This window comes from Alexandromys fortis, unplaced genomic scaffold (genome assembly GCF_014885135.2).
Source record: "Alexandromys fortis isolate MF-2015 unplaced genomic scaffold, M_Fortis_MF-2015_v1.1 scaffold_41, whole genome shotgun sequence".
In the NCBI taxonomy this organism is placed as follows: domain Eukaryota; kingdom Metazoa; phylum Chordata; class Mammalia; order Rodentia; family Cricetidae; genus Alexandromys; species Alexandromys fortis.
Window position 1 is genome coordinate 11,363,729 of NW_026067923.1, and position 22,953 is coordinate 11,386,681.

General features: G+C 38.6%; 1 protein-coding gene across 3 annotated transcripts in view; it reads left to right on the plus strand.

Moving 5' to 3' along the window:
* Positions 1 to 4,732: 4,732 nt before the first annotated feature.
* The window catches only part of Mybl1 (MYB proto-oncogene like 1), a 35,663-nt gene continuing 17,442 nt past the window's right edge, over positions 4,733 to 22,953 (plus strand). For all 3 annotated transcript variants that reach the window (XR_007591672.1, XM_050142075.1, XM_050142076.1), the window contains exons 1-7: positions 4,733 to 4,969; positions 13,193 to 13,298; positions 13,803 to 13,874; positions 14,707 to 14,799; positions 17,836 to 18,056; positions 19,701 to 19,875; positions 21,990 to 22,061. Coding sequence is in view for 2 of the 3 variants with exons in the window: in XM_050142075.1 (XP_049998032.1) it covers positions 4,950 to 4,969; positions 13,193 to 13,298; positions 13,803 to 13,874; positions 14,707 to 14,799; positions 17,836 to 18,056; positions 19,701 to 19,875; positions 21,990 to 22,061 (759 nt within the window). In the remaining variant the exon portion in view is untranslated. The remainder of the gene's footprint in view (positions 4,970 to 13,192; positions 13,299 to 13,802; positions 13,875 to 14,706; positions 14,800 to 17,835; positions 18,057 to 19,700; positions 19,876 to 21,989; positions 22,062 to 22,953) is intronic.

Here is a 22,953-nt window from a genome sequence, read left to right on the forward strand (position 1 = left end):
CAGAACAGGAGAATTCTGGGAAGAGGAAAGGCTGAGTCTGCAGTTGTCACCCAGACACAGAAGAAGCAAGATGAGAACGCCTCACTGATAAACGGTACCAAGCTGTGTGGTAACACAGACAATAATTATGGGCTAATGTAAGTTATAAGAGTTAATAAGAGGCCTGAGCTAATCAGCCAATCAGTTTGTGATTAATGTAGATCTCTGTGTGTTTCTTTGGGATTGAACAGCTATAGGACTGGGTGGGACAGAAATCTCTGTCAACAGCCAGGCATGGGAACACATGACTACAATCCCAGCACTTGGAAGGCTGAGACAATAGGCTAGCCCAAGTTATGAAGACTCTGTTTGAAAAGCCAACACAACAACAGTAAGAACAACAAATCCCAGAGAACATGAGCAACAAAATAAATTTATCAAGGAATGTGAGTATAAAGATAGCTTAAAGAAATTTTCGTTGCGAAAGTTTGACATAAGTGTTCTCAGCTGAGGAGAAAGTAAGAAAGCTATCCCTTCTTGTGTTTGTTTGTTTTGTTTTTGAGATAGTCTCACTCTGTAGCTCAGGTTGGTTTAAGCTGGCCTTGAACTCACAGCAATCCTCTGGATCAGCTGGGATCATAAGCATGTGCTACCATGCTTGGCTTATTTTCCATTTTTCACACACACACACACACACACACACACACACACACACACACACACACTTTTTTTTTTTCTTGCCTGTACTGCAGTGTCAGTGGGGGCCAGAAGAGGGCATCAGATCTCCTGGAACAGGAGTTACCATTCACTGTGAGCTACTAAGTGGGCTAGGAATTGAAACCAGGTTCCCTGGAAGAGGAGCAAGTGCTCTTAACCACTGGGCCATCTTTCCAGCCCGTCTGTAGAAATTATAAATGCTTTCCAAAGCACTTAACCCACCTGTGTTCCTACAAGCAAAGCAGGCGGTTCTGTTTTGACAATTTTGTTCTCTCTCTCTCTCTCTCTCTCTCTCTCTCTCTCTCTCTCTCTCTCTGTCTCTCTGTCTCTCTCGTCTCCCTTTCTTTCTTCTTTCTTTCTTTCTTTCTTTCTTTCTTTCTTTCTTTCTTTCTTCCTTTCTTTCTTTCTTTCTATGGCATCTCATTGTGGTTGTATTTTTATTACACATTGTTAGACATCGTTGCATTGTGTAACTTAGGTTGGTGTAGAACTCATAATTCTTTTGCCTGGGCTTTTTTAGTTTGGGGGTTGTATTTCTGGTTTCTTTGTGGTTGAAATTTGCAGTTTTCTAATGATTTAACAAAGTGAGATATTGTCATGTGCTTGTTACTTTTTTCTCTTTCTTTCCCCTTCTTCCTTTCTTTTTTCTCTTTCTGAGACAGGGTTTCTTTTAGCTTGGGCTGGGCTGGCCTTGAACTCCTGGTTCACCTGCCTCTGCTTTTCCAGCTGCTGAATTACAAGTGTGAACCACCACACTTAGTTCACTATTCTATCTTTTTTGGCAACTTAATCTAGTCATTTTTTTTGTAGATTTTAATTGCTTTTATTCCTCTCATGGAATTTTGAGAGTTCTTTAACAAAATAAAATCTCTGAATTTTTATTACTTTTTATTTATTCTTTGTGTCTTTCACATCATGCATCTTGATCCTATTTATCTCCCTATCCCTTTGTATCTTCCCTCTGCAACCCCCCAATAAAAATAATAAAATAATTTTATTTTAAATTAATAAAATTTAAAAGGAAAAAAAAGAAGGAAAAACCTTGTTGTGGAAGCTGTCGTGTGACACAGTGAGTTCATATATCTTTAGTTCATATATCTTTACTTGCAAGTGTTCATTGCAGAGTCTGGTTCGAGACCTCTGGCTTCTGTTACACTATTGATACTGGGCCTTCACTGCGACTCCTCTCGGATATCTTGCTGTTGCCCTGTGTTGTGGAGGTCCTGCAGCTTTGAGTCTGCAGGACCAGCCCCTTCATGTGCTCCAGCAGATACTAGATGGAGTGGGTTTGCAGGTGAGCCAACTCAACCCTGATTCTGGGCCTGGGTGGACAGCCTGCTAGCTATCTGCCATCCTCACCACCAGGGTGAGCTCTCTAGCAATGCTCCAGCTAGCTCACCCAAAGCAGCAACGAGCAAGGGTCTGGGCGCGCAGGTTCTCCTGCTTCATGCCCTCAGGGCTCACTCACACGCACACCACCCGAGAGCCAGCTCTACTGCGTTGCCCAGGCAAGATGCAGGGGCCACTCTGCAGAGTGCTGTAGCCGGTGAGGGGCACGGATGGCTTTCCTGCTCGCACGACCGTCAGGGCGAGCTCTCCTACCTGCCACAGGTGGTGAGGGAGGGGTGGGGGAAGGGCATCCCTTCCTTGCCCACACCGCTGCAGGGCTAGTTCTCCCATGACCGGACCAGCTCGCCTTTGCCTGTCCCCACCCCTTCTGTTGACAGAGTCAGCTCTACTGTGCTGCCCAGGCAAGGTGCAAGGCCCCTTTTCCCAGTGCAGCAGCCGATGACGGGCGGGACCCGGTCTCCCGAGAGCTGAGGCCGGTGAGGGGTGGGGCCATCTCCCTCACATCTTCAGTGGTAAAGGAGCCACGGACATCATCGCAGATCATAGCTGCCGCTGGACCATGGACCCAGACATAGCCCTCCCTCCCTCCCTCCCTCTCCCCTATACCCCACCTTTTATTTGCTCACCTTGACAAAGTCAACTGCCTGGCGCCTCAAGGGCAGGCGCTGGGCAGGGTCATAATTCCAATCTTCTATACACATGCTCCCTGGTCCCGACTTACGTAAGTTCTGGAGATTTGAACTCGGGTCCTCAGATGAGCAAGGCAAGTGCTTTACCCACTGAGCCATCTCCCCAACTCTAAACGTTTACTTTTAAAGAAAACCCTCAAATTAGTTTGATACATTTGAGCTAGTTTATACAAATGGCTGTGAACTATTTTAATTTCATACTTCATCTAGTTTTATAAGATTGAAATCATTTCGCATCTTTTTAGGTTTCTTAAAAGTAAACTTTATAATAACATGCAAAAGTAATACTATCTTTTGGAGAACTTTCCTCTATATAAAACGAAGGGAAAGAATTTTACTTCAAAATCTGAAAACACTTGCCTCCAAGTTCTACAAAGGTAGTCTGTACAAAACTAAACACAGCAGTTTTGCTTCCTGTTAGAATATAAATGGAATAATGTATGACCCAAGAGTAAATAAGAAGGCACTGATTCCCAATAACATTGGAAGACTAAAGAACTCCACACTTTAGCCCGGAAGAAGCCGAGATAGGAAAATCATGAAGGAGCCGGGCTCCTCGATGAGTTTGAGGTCAGCCTGGGGTATTTACATAACACCGCTTACCTCAAAAAATATTAATTTCTAAATAAATCTCTCTCTTTAGACCTTACTAAGTTACTCAGAAGATAAAAATAATATTTTAAAAGTGCGTTTCCTTCCCAGAATCTATACCTTGAGAAAAAGGAAGTTTTTTTTTTTTAAGCCAGTGTATCTATCTGATGGCATCGAACTGGAAGCTCATCTTGATTTGTATTTGCACCTGTACCTCTGATTTGCAAAAGACGATGCGTACAGTTTCAAAATAGCAAAAATGTCAGTTTGTTACAATATTAACCTGTGGGTCAGCACTCTATGCAGCAGAGCATGGTGCCTTGCAAATTTGGGCTCTTCACCGTGTCCAGTCGGTACTGTAGCTGATAATCTCCTTGTATGCCTCTTTAGCCGTGTTATTCATAATTGCTAGAGAAGCTGAAACCGCAAGAAGCTCCTTTCCTTATGCAGGATTCCCAGGTTACTGCAGCTTTCCGGGGCAGTTCCCGGCTCGGGGCTCCTCCACCCCTCCACCGCGCATAGCATCCCGTCCCTTTGCAGATGGACTAGGTGGTTAAGCTTCTTGAGCACCGACCATTTCCCATTCCACTCCAATCTCCAGATCACAATGCCTTCCCCTTGTCGCACTTTTATTCATTTTTGGGGGAAACAAGTGATGCTATCCCAGGGTCTTGGGCACTGTCCTCGTCATTTTCTGAGCAAAACTAGTTCACACATGCTTAAAAAATAACGGCCGCGCCAATTTTCTGGCTAGAAGGTTAAGTGGAAGACCGCGCCCCCTAAGTGGCGAGGCTCACGGCGCGCGAACCACAGCCCGCGAGGTCCTCCGCCGCCCAGGACCCCGGGTGTCCCCGCCCCAGGGGTACGCTCCGCACCGCTCCGGAGGTGGCGGTGGCGGGATCGGTCCCGGGGCGGCTTCCGGCCCACGCCCCGCAGTGCAGAAACTCGCCTTCCCGGCAACCTCCGCGCGGGGCGCCCCCACCGCCGTGCGGCCCAGAGAGCGTTCCGGGCCCTGTCAGCCCGCCCGGGCCGCGAACCGGGCCTCGCTCCCCCCGACTCCCGCGAGTTCCAGTCCCGGCTTCCAGCGCCGCCGGCCCCGCCCTCCGCCGCGCGCGCGCTCCCCGCCCCCGCCCCCCCCCACGCGCAGCCGCCCCAGCCAATGAGGTTCGGGGCCGCGTGCGCAGATTCAAACGGCGGCTCTTGAGGGAGGCTAGGCGCGAGATTCGGCGGTGCGGACAAAACCCTGCAGGAGGCTGCGAGTGCTGCAGAGCTGCTCGCTGCGGGGAGAGGGCGGGGGTCGGCGCCCGTGACGGAGCCGCGCCGGGCCGGCAGCGCCGAGGCGGAGGCGGAGGCGGCGGCGGCGGGAGGGGCGGGCGGAGGGCGGGAGCACGCCTCCTGACATGGTGAGGGCATCCCTGGCCGGGCCGGGCCGCGGCTAGGAGCAGCGGGTCTTTGGTCCGCCCCTCGGTCCCCGACCTGACCGGGCCTGCCTTCCTCTGCCGGCCACCTGAGGGAAGGAGCGGGGGAAGCGGCGGGAGGGTCTCGGAGAGGGAGCATTCGCCCGAGGCTGGAGGAGGCTGACCCGCGTCCCCGCCCAGCCCGCGCCTATGAGGTACTTGAAGGATGGCGAAGAGGTCGCGCAGGTGGGTGACACGCCCTCGGCCCGGGCCTAGCGGCCCTGTCTGGGCTCCGGCTCTCTCCCCGTCCTTTCCCGCTGGTCCCCACGCAGGCCCTCTCAGGCCTGGACATGTTCCTTTCCGCTGCCCCACACCCACTTCGGCCGCGCTGGCCGGAGCGCATCCATCACGACAGGGAAGTCAGGGCCACTGTGTGTGGGGGACCCTAACAAGTGCTCAGGTTGTTCCTTTGTCCGGGTTCTCCCACACCTCCCAACCACTTACACGAGAGGTTTCTTGCCAGGTAAGTTTGTGATCGTTCAGGGGTTACGCCACCCCAGAAGTGGTCGTGTTTGCCTAGGTGACTAGAATCTGGCTTACCGAGCCAATCACAACAGCATCTCCGTGACAAACCTGGGTGGGCAACGTTCTGGGACATCCTCTTGAGAAGGGGACCTGCTAAATCTGTCATCCGCACACTGGGGTTCTGAGCTTTCAGTAGCCTCTGAGAAGATTTTTACGTTGTTACCATCAGCTAAACTTGACCGTAAAACAATGTGTTGAAGTTACTTTGTATTCCGAATGTTCATGTTTGTTTCTGACTATATCTGGGTTGTAACAAGTAGGACACAATTTTCTTGTTGTTGATGAACGATGTGCTAGAATATCTTCATGAGCCTTTTATTTTATACCATTCTAATAGCTACTCCTAAATTGTGTGGAATAATCAGATGACAAAAATCTATAGTGTCTCGATTTTCAGTATTAAGGAAACCTGAAAAGGATTTGGCAGAATTTCCAAATATCTCCATTTATCTAGATCCATAGCCTCAGAATCTTAGGGCTGTATTTCCTGAGTTAAGATTTAGTACTGGGAGTTACTACAGAGTTAGATTTAAAATGGCTACACACAAAATACTTTGCTTTATTCATTTAAGCGTCTGCCATGTGTAAGATAGTTCTGCAGATATCAACATAAATTTAAGTAAGACATACTTGCCTTCTATGTATTAGCTGCAGAATAGATTGATTGGTCATTGCAGTGGAACAGGTGTGCATACACCCCCAGGCCTTGCCACTGTTATCATCCTGGGTTAGATAGTTTAAGATTTTAGCAGCATCTTTACTCAATAGAAGACGGTAGCCTTTTCCCCCTGTGTGAGCAACCAACAATGTCTACGGATGGTGCCGCTTATCTTTTGGGGGCTAGAAGCAGGAGCATGCAGGTAAGAACTGCTGGTCTACAACTTCAAGGACAAAGAATTCCCATCTTCAGAAAACATGCAGATTTAAAAATAGTTAAGATTGCTGGCGTAATGCTTTAGGCTTTTTGAATTTTGAAGTCTGTTTTTAAATGATGTAAAGGGAAAAGTGAATGTATCAAGCCAGTAAGAGAACTTTGTATATACCTGCTGTGTGCCTTTATCTACTTAGAATCATTGTTAATCTTACATGAAACAGTATCTTGGCTAATTCTGTCATTAAAAGTTACTGCTAAATACCGATATATGAATGACACATTCTTCTCAGATTTTTTTGTGTTTTCATGTCACAGTTGATCTTGCTTCCTAATAGTAGGCTAAGGAGAAATGATTTAGCAATTATTTCTTGTAAATTATTACCAGTACTGGGAGTTTGACCTCTAAACATTAATTGTACTGTTGACTTTTATTTCTTGCCAGTTAATTGAAGTTTAATTGAAACGCTATAGAATGGTGTAAAGAGTTGTGTCTGGAGTAATTGTGCTGCGGTGAAACCGCACTTCTTCGGGGATATGGATAGAGGATGTGGTGAGAAATCACCATCGCTGGTGTGCTTCTTTGGGTTCTCTTCAGAGAGTCCCGTGGGCTGTTAAATTTCTTGTACTAGAGGATAATAGAATGTGAAATATTTGAAGGTGAATATTATTCGTTGGGTCCTCTTCTTTTGACTAAGAATCTTATTGTAGATGAGTTCAATTTAGAACAGAAACAGGGTCATTCAGTCATTCAGTACTTTGGGATCTCCAAATACAAACTTTTATTAATGTGAATGGAAAACTTTATAAGGATATAGGCATAAATTCTTATAGTAGATTCTTTCTATGTGATCTGAAAAATAAGGACAGCTAAGAGCAGAAAGTGTTACCCTAAATATGAAATAACTGAAAGATATTGGTTCTTTTTATTTTTTAATAGCTGCAGAGTCTGTCACTGAGATTTGCATATAGGAAAGGTCATGTAGTATTGTGGCTTAAAATAGTTTTAGAACCCGGTGGCAGTTTTAATGATGTAATTTAGAGATAATTCTTTTATTGGGATATCTGTTAACAACATGCATTTGATTTTTAAGCATTTATGTAAAATAAGTGTAGTTTTATTTTAGTACTTAAAATTTTTATCTTTTCTTTTCATGTGTATATGCACAAGCATGCATGCATACATACCTGCTAAGGTGCGCAAGGTGAAAGGGCAGTTATCTGGAATTAGTTCACTGCTTGTGATCCTGGGGATCACACTCAAGTTGACAGGCTTGACAGCAAACACTTGTTGCGCCATCTTTACTGTCCCAGTTTAGTTTTTAAAGGCTAATTAAACACTCAAAAATAATTATACTTCTGATGCTACAAAGCCTACTTACTAGGTACAGGTTAAGATATTTATACTTAAGATGACCAATGATTAAATTAAAATGATAAGATGAAAACTAGATTCTACATAGAAAGTTTTTTTCCTTAGTAGTATGCATGCATTTGTGTGTGTGTGTATGTATGTTGTAGCAACTTCACTGTTGTTTCCAGAAACGAGTGGAAGTGAATGTATGTAAAACTATGAGAAAGAATTTTTTTTTAGTTAGCTTTGTCTTTAATTCGCAGTATTATTTTGGGAAAGCAGATATAGTCCATTTCAGTTTTTATTTGTTAATATAAGGTATTTGGACTTTTTAGTCTGTAAGGTAGCTTTAATGTGTATGCTATTTTGAGAACTTTTGTTACCATTCTTTTTTGTTTAAAAATATACTTCTCTAAATGATTTATAAATATTGTCCATTGTCTTTGTTTATTGATAGTTATATAGAACTCTTTTCAGTATGTATTTAAGTGTTTGTAATATTAATGTCCAGATTATCTGAAGTCAAACTTTGTCTTATTCTAATACTAGTTTGCAGTCTAGAGATGGAAGCCCGTCGTCATGCATGCAGTACATCATATTTACCACTGGGTGGCCTGATTTCACTTTATTATATCAGCTTGGTAAAGTCTCATAATTTGAGTGCAGCTGAACTGAAAATAATTAAATATACAGTTGCCCTGACCTCAAAAAGTATAATAAAGATGTTTTTTGAAACAGGGTCTCTCTATGTAGTACTAGGTAGCCTCAAATTCACCATCTTACTATGTAACCTGGGCTAGATTTGAATTCATTAAAATCATCCAGACTCAGCATCCCAAGTATTGAAATTAGAGATATGAGCCAATACAGGATATGAGCCATTATGACCAGCCTTGTATTTTTTACTGTGACAACTATTTGAGATTTGAGGAAATTTGAATTAAAAATGTGATCAAGTTGAAGCAGTTTTACTAGAACAAATTCTTTAATTTCTCTATTTTTTCAGTAAAAATAAATTATATTTTTCCTTTGTTTAACTCATATCTATTAGATTGTTATTCTGTACTTCTCCCAAACATTTTATCTTAAAAACCAAGTGTAATTTTTTGTGTTGATTCATAAGTAAAGTCATGACTGTTGTATCCTATTAGTTTATACCCCAGTATAAAATTACCTTTAACCATTTTCCTAGCCTAACATGTTACAGATATTTTTATGCTTCTTTTTACTGTTTCATAATCATCCTTTTCACTTTATTTAACCATAAAACAGTTTCTAGTCAGTTGTGGCAGTGCATATCTATAATACTAGCTCTTGGGAGACAGGAAGGAGAGTCATTAGTTCAAGGCCAGCCTAGATTACAAAGTGAATTCAAGGCTACCTTGAGATAGTCAGATGTGTCAAAACCAAAAAGAAAATAACAGCTAAGTATTAAACACTTTATAAAAAGAATTTTTCTTGACTTAAATAAGCACAGTAACAGTGATTGTGGAAAACAAATCTTAGATTGGTGAGCCTTTTGGTTTATAACTAGTATAATATTTTATCTACTTCTTTTGTCTTCTAGGTTAATCATGCTATAGTAGAAATAATTCATTTATTTAACTACATAATAGAAAGCTCAATTTTACTGAATCATTACATATCACTAACACTGATTTCTGCAGTATAAAAATGCCCCCAAATGCTGTAAAATGTTGAAAAATGATTAGCTCTGTCTGTAGTTTCTAACTACTGCTATTGTAGCATCTTTTCATTGTTAATGGTGAAAGTGGAACTTTGACAAGGTTACATATGAAGATTAATTCTTTTCCTTTAAAATTATTTTTTATACTTGTGTGTGTATATGCTTGTATGTATGCATGCGTGGGTCCGCTTGTGCTGCAATCAGAGAATAGTCCTCAGGAGCCCTTCCACCATATGGAAGTCTCTTCTTCCACTGTATGGGTCTTGGAGATCAAGCTTAGGTTGTCAGACCTACACAACTGTCCCTGAATCATCTTGCTGGCTCCATCACTCCCCCTTTCTCTTATTAAATTATAAGCAGAGTTAGGCATTTTTTAGTTACAGTTAGTGAAATTGATATATTTCTAGGCTTCTTTGCTACATTACTAGAAATTGTATTATGCTTTCAACAATCAAATGTACATAGAAATAATGGGGCTAGGGATGTTGCTTCATGATATGATGCTTGTTTGGCATAGATGAAGGTTCTGAGTTTAACACTTATCTCTGAAAACAAAATCAACAAAAGAAGCCCATGTACAAAAAGTTTATGCTAAAATAAGGAGATGGATTAGTCAAATGCTAGGAAAGTCCCAGTGGTAGAGATGATTCTAAGAATCCTACTTTAATGTTCCCTTGTCTTTACCCTCACCCACTCAGCCCAGCTTCCTGAATGCTGAGTAGATATACAACTCACTGTCTGAAACTGATGACCATGTTAAGTGTAAAACAGAATACAACCTTGTGAAGAAATAGAATTTCTCATAGAGTGTGTAGGTAAAAATAAATAACAGAGCTTTAAAGTGAACAAGGTTTTAGAAAAATTACTCCATGGTGACTAGTGTTTTTGACCAAAGTAATACTTTTGTAACTCATATCCCTGAAATATTTTGATAAGAACCTTCAGGTGGGTTTGTACAGATAAGATGTGATACAGGTATTTTTGTGACCATTAAAGATCTATACAGGCACATTTCTAAATTAAATTTTGTTTTGGCATAGAGATAACCTAGTTAAAAACAGTTTTGAATATGTTGTGATGGAAGCTCTTAAGACCAGAGAGGAATGAGGACGAAGAGAACTTATGAGAAGCATGCCTGACAGTTTTTTGGGGTGTCAGGAAGTGGTAATGTTAAGGCATTTCCAAGAAAGGTTAGGCTAGATTTAGATACTCTCAGTCAACCCCTTGTGTGCTGAATTTCCTTTAAAAGTTTGTTTTAGCGGGTTCTACTTCTTAAAATTCTACCACTCAGAGGTACATTTAGATTTGAACAAAAAAGAATGTCTTCCCCCTCTTTCTAGAGTAGTGGTTCTCAACCTTCCTAATGCTGCAAAATTATTTGGTGCTACTTCATACTATAATATTGCTACTGTTGTAAATATCTGATGTTACCCCAAAGGGGTCATGACCCTCATGTTGAGAATCACTGATGTAGAGCCCTCTCCCTTCTTGTATATACTTTGAGATCATATTGGTATTAAGCAAGGCAGACGTTTTAGATGGACTGAAATGGAATACTGCAAATTTTGTAGTATAAAACAGAGGAGGAGGAAGACTAAGGAAATCATTCATTGATCTTACAGATATTTGAATGGCGGTGTTGAGCTTGGTTTGGGAGGTGAACATGGTAACTAACCTTGGTCTTTACACTGTTGAGCTTACTGTTTGGTTGGGAAGATTGGCAAATGTGATTTAGCATTAAGTTAAGAAAGAGCAGATACTCTGTAAGCTACGGTGTGGAGCGTTGTCCAGCCAAGGAGCTTACTTAGAAACTTGAAATCCTTGGACCTGAAGCATTTCCATGTTATTGTGTGCTCCTGGTTAATCCCATGATGTTTCTGATAGTAGATCTTAGCTGCTAGTAGTAGGTTTTTTTTTTTTAACTAAACCTGTATATTGGTTTGAGGCATAGTTCCACAACAATATTAAGGATTAGTAGATTATTGTTACAATAGAGGCATCACAGCTAACAGACTAGAAGAGTTTGGTGTTTTGTCTGCCCCAGTATGAAAATTTCTGGTCAAATGGATTTGGCAAATGAGAGGAAATTGAGGGTTCCTACAAAGGGTGTGTTATACGTGCATAAAATCTAGAGCTTGACTTTTAATTTTTGTAAGATCGAATTTGTATACCATATTTAGATATTAAAAGTCATTTATATATTGCATTAAATATGCTGAAATCTTCAGACTTGATATTTGAAATCAGAATGAATTTTTAGGAGTTAAATTTAGTAAGAAAAAATAATTTTAAATACCATTAGATGATCAATTTACATAATACTGAACCATCTTTTCTTAAAGGTAAGTGATATGATAGTCATCTTATAGTCCTGAGAAGTTAGTATGTTTAGGGTTGTAAACTTATAACTTGAACCTTGTTCTCATTTCTAAAGGCACTTGAGGTTTGCCTTTTTAACTTCCAGTTTCTTACTATACTTTTCCCATTTTCCCAATGTGTTATATAACTAAAGTGGTTGGATAGTAAACTGTAGAACTTAACCATGCCTTATTTGGTGAGGCTTTGGGAAAACATTACTTTTCTAAGTCCAAGTTTTTTTGTTTTGTTTATTTGTTCTTTTTAAACCTCTGAACGTGGCAATACTGGTAATACTCTGCTCTTATAGTTGTGAAGTTTGCTTTCTTTTGATGATTTATTTAAATTCTTTTTAGACAGGATCTCACTATGTAGCTACACTTGCTCTGGAACTCCCTATTTAGACCAGGCCAGCCTCAAACAGAGGCTTCCATCTGCTTCTGCCTCCAGAGTGCTGGGATTCAAAGACATGTACCATCATGCTTAGCAAGGTTTCTTTTTTTAAAAAAATATTTATTTATTATGTATACAATATTCTGTCTGTGTGTATGCCTGTAGGCCAGAAGAGGGCACCAGACCCCATTACAGATGGTTGTGAGCCACCATGTGGTTGCTGGAAATTGAACTCAGGACCTTTGGAAGAGCAGGCAATGCTCTTAACCACTGAGCCATCTCTCCAGCCCTTAGCAAGGTTTTTTAAAAAAAATATTTTGTGTGTGTGTGTATATGAGTGCTTGCCTCTGTGTGTGTGTGTGTGTGTGTGCACGCACATAAGCACTTTGTGTATTCTTGGTGCCTGGGGAGACCAGAAAAGGGTGTTGGGTCCCTTTAGGTGGTTGTGGGTTCTAGGAACCAAATCCAGGCCCTTTGTAGGATCTGCAAGTATGCTTAACCCCTAAAGGATCTCTGCAGTCCCTGTTGTGAAAATTTTAGAGGGAAATTTAATAGGCTGCTATAATCTTTGGTACTTGAAAAGTTTTAAATAAATGCTAGTGAGTGTCATTTTCAGATGTTCATTACTTCTCAGACCTCTAACTACTCAGTACTATCTACTCAGATTATCATAGAGCCTTGCCTCCTTTAGGGGTTCATTCTTGAAAATTCCCTTTTCCTTATTTCACTCCATATCAACCCAAGCTCTGATTTTTTTCACTATATCAGTTTTCATGGGTCATCTCATGTCCTCAACTATTATTTTTAGTTTTATTCTCTCTCTGTATGTGTGTTTATGTCTCTGTGTGTATACATGCACACATGTTCATGTGCTATAGAGGCCAGAACACAGTCTTGGGTGTTTTCCTCAATATACTCCAATGTACTTTTTGTGATAGTGTCTCTCACTGAACCTGTAGCTTGCTGATTTGCCTTTGCTCACCCATCCTCAAAGCTCTCCTTCTTTTCCTCAAATAGTTATTCTCTTGCTTTCGTGCTACATTTATTCCCTCTATTGTTCCCATCTTTTCCTTTAGGACTTAATTTTCTAAACTTTGTTTAATCTTGAGACTATATTGTTTATTCTAAATAGCTTCTTTAGTCACACCTGCATATATAGTCTTAGAGCTTGAATTAAGTAATTTAAATAAAAATTTTGAGCTTACATATTATATTCTTTTGTAGTGAGGATGAGGACGACGACCTTCAGTATGCTGATCATGATTATGAAGTACCTCAACAAAAAGGACTGAAAAAGCTCTGGAACAGAGTCAAATGGACAAGAGATGAGGTAGTTACCTGGCAAAATTTAATAGTCTCATATTTATCAAGTAATACTATTATAGTTATGAACAACATTATAATAAAAACAATGTGAGAACAAATTATCAACTCACTTATACATTCTTTTTTTAAAAAATTAAATTTATGACATTATGAGGCATTGGTGGTACAGCTTTTAATTCCAGGGGAGGCAGATGCAGGAGATCTCTGAGTTCAAAGCCAGCCTGGTCTACAGAGCGAGTTCCAGGACAGCCAGAGCTGTTAACAGAGAGAGAAAGCCTGTCTCAAATAACAAAACAACAACAAAAGAAAAAAAATCCCAAAAAACAAACCAATGACAAAAACATCTGGCTCTTTCGAATTTACTGAAACAGTATAGTAAATGGAGGAATTGTGTGATAATGACTTTAATTCTTCTCAAAATGAGTACCAGACATGACTTGAGAGAGTGAGAATACCTCTACATGCCAGGGGCGGGGAAAAATTTTAATTTTTATGCCTCTCCTAATAGGATGACAAGTTAAAGAAGCTGGTTGAACAACATGGAACTGACGACTGGACTCTAATCGCTAGTCATCTTCAAGTAAGTGAGATGTGAAGTGTGTTTCTGTAATATCAGGTCTTACACAAGGTATTAGTTTCATATTCTTTTCAGAAATGTATTTGTATTCAAACATCTGGTTAATTTTTTTTCTGGTGTGTTTGTAGTTGTTTGCTAATGGCTTAGAAAGTAATTTTCTAGAATAAGTTGAATACCTCAATCCAAATATCTGAAATCTGAAGTGCTTCAAAATTCATAGCTTTCTTGGGTACTGACATAGAGCCAGAGTAGGTTTTACACTTGACTTAATGTCATATGTCACAGTAAAAATGCCAGGTGTACTAACATGTATAAAATTATTAGATTATGTGTATAAGGTAGATATGAAGCATAAATAAGTTTTATCTATATACTTCTGTCCTATCTCCAAGATATATCATTATATATGTAAATGTTTCACATTTTAAAAAAACCTGAAATCTGAAATGGTTCAAGTCTCAGGAATTTTGGATAAAGGATACTCAAGCTGTACAGCATTTATCCAGGGGCCTAAAAAGACCACTGCACAACTGAATTAGCTTTTTATGAAGTATGTCTTACTATGTTATAAAGGATAGTATAGAGGTACATACTTTAATTTCAAATGTATTATTTTTTAATTTGTAATCTAAACCTGTGATTAATTAAAGATACTGAATTGGGATTTTAGGCATGTAAAGTAAATATTACATAAAATAATTAAATATATGTAAAAGTTTGTTATTGAATATAGTATTGATTCATTATTTTTTTTTATATGAGTATACTTAAATTTGGGCTAATTTGCTTCCTGGGAGACATTTATTCAATAATAAAATTGTCCAAATTCTTTCAGAATCGTTCTGATTTTCAGTGCCAACATCGATGGCAGAAGGTTTTAAATCCAGAATTGATAAAGGGTCCTTGGACTAAAGAAGAAGATCAGAGGGTAACATGTTCATGTTCATGTTCTGAAAAAAAAATTTAAGTGTTTATTTTTGTGTATGTTTGGGCACATGTATGTGCATGCATGCTCATGCCACAGCTCATATGTGAAGGTAAAAGAATAATTGGTGGGAGCTAGTTTTCTCCTACCCAGCGTTTGGGTCTCAGGGGTCAAACTCAGGTCAATGGGCTTAATGACAAGTGCCATTGAGCCATTCACTTGCCCATGTTCATATTCTTGGTGTTCACTGTGTATGTAGAATATATAAGTAGATTATTTATTATTTATTAGATTTAGTTTTACTTATTGTTTGTTTATTTTTTAAATCAGGGTTTCTCTGTGTAGCTGGCTGTTCTGGAACTCACTCTGTAGACCAGGCTCTGCCTCCTGAGTGCTGGCATTAAAAATCTGCACTACCACTGCCCAGCTAGATTTATTTTATTAACTTATTATAACACATGAAGTATGATTATGTATGTACATACATATAGAGGCCCAAGGACTACCTTGGGTGGTGGTGTTCCTCAAGACAGTGTCATCCAGCGTTTTTTATGAATTAGGGTCTCTCGTTGGCCTTAAACTTGACAAGTAGGAATAGGTTGGTGGACCTGTGAGCATCATGGATCTGCCTTTCTGCCACCCTGTTACTGAGATTGCAAATGCATGCCACTTTTTTTTTAATGTATTTCTGGGGATGGAACTCAGGTCTTTTTTTTTTTTTTTTTTTTTTTTTTTTTTTTTTTTTTTTTTTTTTTTTTTGTTTGTTTGTTTGTTTGTTTTTCGAGACAGGGTTTCTCTGTGGTTTTGGAGCCTGTCCTGGAACTAGCTCTTGTAGACCAGGCCGGTCTCGAACTCACAGAGATCCGCATGCCTCTGCCTCCCGAGTGCTGGGATTAAAGGCGTGCGCCACCACCGCCCGGCAGGTCTTTATGATTGCAAGGAAAGCATTTTAATAACTGAACTATCTTTCCAGTTCATACTTTAAGTTACTTGGTACTGTTGTTTGGAGGCTGTGCTGTATCTAAGAATTGAATGTTGAATGTCTTGAAATATAACTCCCACCCCCCCAGGCAAAAATGAGTGAAACCACATGTAATAAATACAGTCTTTTTTGAGGGCTTTATTTACTAAAGGAATAATGCTTTATTTAAAGTTTGGTTTAGCCCAACCTACAGTCCACAACCCCAGACGACCTATACAAGAAAGAGGGTCCCTTAAGAGAGAAATACATGAATCTACATAGGAAGGAGAAAAAGACAACATCTCTTGAGTAAACTGGGAGCATGGGGGTCATGGGAGAGGGTAGAAGGGGAGGGGGAGGAAGGGAGGGGAGTGGAGAAAAATGTATAGCTCAGTAAAATCAATTAAAAAAGTGACTTAAAAAAACAACTGAACTGAAGCAAAAAAGAAATACTGTCACTATGAATAGGTCTAGAAATAAATAGTATGTGCCCAAAAATATTCCTCAGACATTAATAAAATGTACAAATCTTAAGGATTTTCATTTTCAAAAAAAAGTTTGATTTAGCAAGATTTAAGGCATAGTTTCCTGTCAAAATTTAATTAGCATTAAAAATGGATTTTAATTTTCTTTTCACATTTAGTAACTTAATATGTAAGGAAATCATTCTTAAATTTTCCTCTTGACCGTAAATGAACCCAGGATTAGAATAGAAACATCTGCCTTCCACTAGGAATTGCTCTTTAATTCAAGCCCCTTAAAGCTTGCTTATTACTAGTGTACTTGGGGAATTAGAGAATTATTAGTACCCATGAGGACAAACAAAAAGAAAGTTACTTCATTAGTCTCAGGACTGGCTGATTTTTCTTAATGACCAAGAATAAGTTTTGAAATGTGTGATCTGGGGCTGGTGAGATGGCTCAACTGGTAAAAACTTGTGGTTTTCTGTGCAAGCTTGACAACCTCTGTTCAGTCCCTGAATTCAAAGTGGGAGGAGAGAACTGCCTCCTGAAAGTTGTCCTCTGACTTCTACACAGTCACCATGGTTTGTGTATGCCTACACTCATACTTGTGAATCATAAACATGCAAATAATAATAAATAAAGATGAGTAACTAGAATACAATGTGGGATCTTCAAAGACATTTAATAGCTGGACTTAGTGGCATTGGCTATAATTCTAGTTACTCAGTAGGTCTAGATAGGGCACTGCAAGTTTAAGGCATGCCTGGGCAACTTAATGAGACCCAGTCTCAAAATAGAAAGTAAGAAAAGGGCTGGGAATATAGTTCAGTGATAGAGCACTTGTTAAATAAACCTAATATCGTGAAAACAACCACAGAAACAATAACCAAAGCTGCACGTTTAATCTTTAAACCTTATTTTCAAAATATGACAAGTAGAAACATATGAAAATATAGATATGTGTTAAATTATCCATCAATATAGAATGATTATGATGTGATATTTGACAATGGATCAAAATAGCAGTGAAGAAGGTCAGGCTGAGGAGATAAACTGTTATTTTAATTTTAGGTAAATTAAAAACAAATTTGAAATGTAGGAAAAAATGTGCAAACTATTTTTTCAGTTTGATAAGGAGGAAATGAAAAACCAGTAATTATAGATCTTTTCTGCTTCCTACTGGATTTATATGACTTTTAGTTGAAGCTTATTTTCTCTTGTTCTTTTTTTTTAAGATGTAAGAATAGAAAAGACAAATCTCAAAATTTTGTAGTTACTTTGAATTAATTTTGTAAGAAAATGGTTTAACTTATGAAATTTTTGATTCTTTGGGAATTGATTTTTGATCTTGCTGTATGCCGAAGGATTAGCTGTAATAAACTTACTTTTTGTGAACTTTATTTATAACTGAAATTTAATGTATTTATGTTAAATAGAATTCTTAATTTGGAGTTTTTTCCTTTTTGTTGTTGTTGCTGAGGTGCTTAGATCAGACCCAGGCCTTTGTGCACACTCAGCAAATGTTCCGTGACTGTCCCAGCCTTGACATGCTTGAGTTACAGTTTGAAATTCTCTCGTGGTAATGGTTTTTCAACCTTTGTTTTTGCATCTTAGGTTATTGAGTTAGTCCAGAAATATGGACCAAAAAGGTGGTCTTTAATTGCAAAACATTTAAAAGGAAGAATAGGCAAGCAGTGCAGAGAAAGATGGCACAATCACTTGAATCCCGAAGTGAAGAAATCATCTTGGACAGAGGAAGAAGACAGGATCATATATGAAGCACATAAGCGGCTGGGAAACCGTTGGGCAGAAATTGCTAAATTACTTCCTGGAAGGTGCTTATATAGACGAATGTACATTGTTTTTCTGTGCCTCAGTGCATTCTTTACTACCTTACTGTTGAGTATATTTGCAAGTACCCCTTTCCTTTATTTATAATTCAAATTTAGACTGTATAATGTAAGCATTCATTTGGGACTCTTTGTAATAAATTCTGTGGTAAGGAATATGATTGGTTTGTGCAATAAAATGTTCAGACCTTTAAGTTATGTAAACAACATCTACTCCACAAGTCCTATTTTTGTATTATTGCCAGTCAGGCAGAGCCTTTGTACAAGTTGGTGAAGTGAAATCTAACCTAGAGATCTATTTCACATTTGGTACTGTGCACCAGACTGGGGATTGCAAATACACTGAATGAAGAAACTTATTGTGAAAGTATGTTAAGGAAATTCAGCTGTGAAAATGGTACTTCAGCCTATGTAACTGAAGTAGAGCATTTTCCTCAAAGGCAGTGCTAATATACTCTTCATTCTACTGCTCAGATACTTCCTGGCAGTTGCCAGCAAGTACAGCAGACCAGCTACCCTAGGCAGCCTCATATCTTACTCAGCCTATGCGTCCTCATGCTGTGTAGCTGTAATCACTGTGTAGTACTTCATAGTAACTAATGTGCTTTCATGTGTATTCCTTCATAATCTTTGTATACTTTGGAATTATGTGAACAGGAACATTGTCTTTGTTTCATTCATCATTCCTAACCCTGGCCTGTGAACTTCTGATACAATCAGTGTTTTATGCACCATTTTCTTTGTTTAGGCCCTGCCTTGGGGCTTTAGCAGCATAGGTTCCAGTGTCTGTCCTATGCAGGGTGGGATTCACGCTACAAGCAGTACTAGGCTCACCTTTATAAAAAGAACCTTGGATAAAAAGAGAGCTGATGAGCCATAAATTCATAAGTTCTATAAATACAATATTCTAAGAAATGGTAAAGAATACTTGCAATCTGTAATTTGTATTTTTCTTTCCTTTTTTAAATTTTTATTAATGGAGTTGAGGATTGTACCCAGGACCTCATTTGTGATAGGCTGCTTGCTAGACAAGCACTTTACCCCTTAGTTTAGTTTAGTTTTGTTTTTTCCTTTTCCTTTTCCTGATGTGAGGCTTTTGTACTTAGTATGCCTTTTACCCAGAAGGCTCTTTTTTCTGTTTTTATTTGAGCAGGCTCTTACTGTGTTGTCCAGGCTAGTCTTGAGGTCCTCCCAAGTGCAGCAGCTGCAGGCTGACGGCCTGGTGCCGATGTTTTATGTTCTTGTGCTGCCAGTTCAGTCTCGACTAAAGATCTCTGCTTCACTGCCATCTCACCAGAGGTCTTTCCTGCGCCCCTGGCCAAAATCACCCCATTACCCACTTACCACCCTATTTCAGTTATCCACACTGCAAGGATGATGCTCCTGTTTATTTCTTTGTCCCACTTACCACCCTATTTCAGTTGTCCACACTGCAAGATGATGCTCCTGTTTATTTCTTTGTCTTCCCTGTTGCCATGCTTTCAGTAAGAATTGAAGCTCTGTGACAGCAGGGACCTTCTAAATACTTACTTCAACAGTTGTAAAAGTGTGTTTTATGGATTTTGTGTATGCTAGACAGTGCTAAAATTTTTGGATTCCCTTTAAAAATGATATACTTTCATTTCTTAGGACTGATAATTCTATCAAAAATCATTGGAATTCTACTATGCGAAGAAAAGTGGAGCAGGAGGGCTACTTACAGGATGGAATAAAATCAGAGCGATCGTCATCAAAACTTCAACACAAACCTTGTGCGACTATGGACCATTTGCAAACCCAGAATCAGTTTTACATACCTGTTCAGGCACATACTTTTAATATCTTTATTATTTAAAAACAGTTTCTTTAGTTGCTATATGGGAAAGGTTCTTGGTATTTTAGGACAAGTAAAATTTGTATTGGGCAGTGACACAGATAGACTTTTAAATTTCCAACTGAAAAAGTAAGCCATAAGTTTGACAATTATTTCAGTATAAATTTCATTTAAAATTTCCTTTTACATGTGATTTTCACATTAAGAAATGTAGCATATAGCAGTACTCTAATTCTTTGTAGTTATGGTCCAGTGGACATAAAGATGTGCTTTCACATCGTCTGTAGTTTCTGTGTAATTGTAGTATTGCCTGACTCACAGTTTAAAGGAGGAGGAGTAAGACATCATTTAAACATTCCTTTGGGGAACAGTGAATAGTTGGTCTTTAATCTTGTTCTACTTTGCTCTTTACTTGGGTGATTTCAGCCTTTCAGGTTCTCTAGAGGTTACTCAAGTTCAAACTGATGAGCCCTGTCTTGTCCCTTATAGCATGCATTTACCCACTTGTAAGAAATTTGTTTAGGAGTCTTCCTAAGACTGGCTTTATCTTTTCCTGGCTGTCTGTGTCTTATGTGTTTATGATGAGCAATTCTTAGTTCTGTTCACATAAAATATTAAGACTGTCAGGACTAAGTAGCACCTAATGAAAGATAAAACCGGGCATAGTGTTAAAAAGTCTGCTTCCTGAGCCTCGGGTTTTATTTCATTTTACTTTTTATGAGCATCAGTAAGTTTTGTTAGACATACTTTTAAAAGAACCACTTAACTTAAAAGAAGAAGTAGTGACATCTTCATTTACAAATAGGAAATTATACTGAAACCTGACCTTAAGGATTTGAATGTTTTGTTTTTTTAACTTATTTTCTTCAGAGTCCTAGATTTCAATAGCATAAACTATAAGGTTTTGCTTCTGTCTTAGAAAAATTACCAAAGTTTTTTGACTTGCAGAAAGATAATTTTATAAATTAGTTGTTGCTAAGGAAGTGTTTGACAATCTCAACCAAAATATGTTGGAATGATAAAGAGTTTTTTAGTATTTTAAGAATTGTTTCCTATTTAATAATTTAGAAAGCATTACACATTTAAAATTTAAACTATTAAGATAATTCTAATTTTTCTTGAGAAGTGTGACATGAAGAAAAATACATTGGTTTAAAATACTGTGGCATATTTTCATTGGAAAGTTTGAGAAAAATAAATTTCTTATTTATTGGAGTTACCAAGTTGAGTGACACATGATTCTAATTGAGTATTGTCAAAGTTAAGTTCTAGGTTAGAACAATGATTTTGCATTAGATAATGATTTAGGTAGATCCTTACAGAATATATACCTATTATATTTATTTGTATTTGATTGCCAGATTTTTTTTACAAACATCTCATATATTTTACTGGTGCTCACCGAATTCTAATACAATTATACATTTTTTTTTTTTAATTTAGAGATTGACATTAGGTGGTGGTAGGAGTAGGAACATGATTGATTATCTCCTGTAGTCAACCCTCAAAAGCTGACTTTCAAAAATATGCGGTAGGGAGGTAATGTTGGTAATGAACTGACTGACTGATACAACTAAGCTAAGAAGCTAGGTGTAGTGATAGACACCTGTAATTTCAGTTCTGGGGAGGCAGAGGCAGGAGGATCAGAAGTTTGAGACTAGCCTCAGGTACATAGTTAACTCCAAGCTGTTTGGGCTGCATAACAAAATCCTGTCTCACAAAACCGAAAGACAAAAACACAATCTAAAATATAGATTTTTTTCCTACACTTATTTATCAGTATATTCTAGGAATAGGCAAAATAATTATTGAGTAAGTAAAAACTATTGTTTTGAGTTTTCAAAGTTATTAGACAATATCCAATTTCCAAATTTTTATTAGTTTATTTTTTGGGTTCTTTGTTTCGAGACAGAATCTCACCATCAAGCCCTGACATCTTACATAAGTTTGTCTGCCTCTGCCTCCTGAGTGCTGGCATTGAAGACATGTGCTGCCCTGCTTAGGGTTGTATTTCTTAATGTTGACATTTTATCACAGGCTGTCTTAGCATAAGATTTTTTAAAATATGTATAACTTATAATAGCAGTGCTTTGCTTACTCTTTAGATCCCTGGTTATCAGTATGTATCACCTGATGGCAATTGTGTTGAACATGTTCAGACATCTGCCTTTATTCAGGTAAGTTTTATTTATAGCAAAAATGCAAAGGAAGACCGTTATCATCTATTGCTTACCTGTAATCCCAGTTTTTAAGATGAGGCAGGAAGAGTGCCACAGCTCAAGACAAGCAGAGCTACGTAGCAAGTGTCAGGTCAGTCAGAGCTACAGAATAAAACCTGTCTCAAAAAGTGAAAACAACAAAGATCAAACAAATGAAAACAAAAATAGAGGAAGCCTAGTGAATGTGCAGATCTGTGATCCCAGCACTTGGGAAGTTAGGTGCAGGAAGATGTGAGTTTGAGACAAGATTCTGTGCCCATCCCTCACAGAAAGAAAGAAAGAAAGAAAGAAAGAAAGAAAGAAAGAAAGAAAGAAAGAAAGAAAGAAAGAAAGAAAGGAAGGAAGGAAGGAAGGAAGGAAGGAAGGAAGGAGAAAGAAGAAAGAAAGAAAAGAAAGAGAAAGAAAAGAAAGCTTCTGACATAGTTATAGAAGTTTAGTACTCATTTCCTTATCTAGTAAACTAGGATAAAGAACATTGTTGGAATTTTTGTTTTACTTTGAGGATTATAAAACTAAAGGAAAATGTATAAATGGATTTGAAAAATATAAAACCATAAAAGTATGAGGTGATTAGCAGCACCAGTGGGGTAATTTGTTCAGTCTTGTAGCTTAAATCAGCTTAAAACAGCTGCTGAAGGTATAAATATGTTACAAGGTAATTATCTAAAATGTTCCAAATGTACATTTTTGATATGTAATTAATGTAATATGCTTTTTAGTTTGTTTAGTGTTTTGCTGTTGGTCACATAGCCCAGACTGGCCTTGAACTTGACAAGTACTCAAGAATGCCCTTGAATTTGAAGTCCTCACATCTGCTCCTTTCTAGTGTTGGCCACCTTGCACAGTTTTA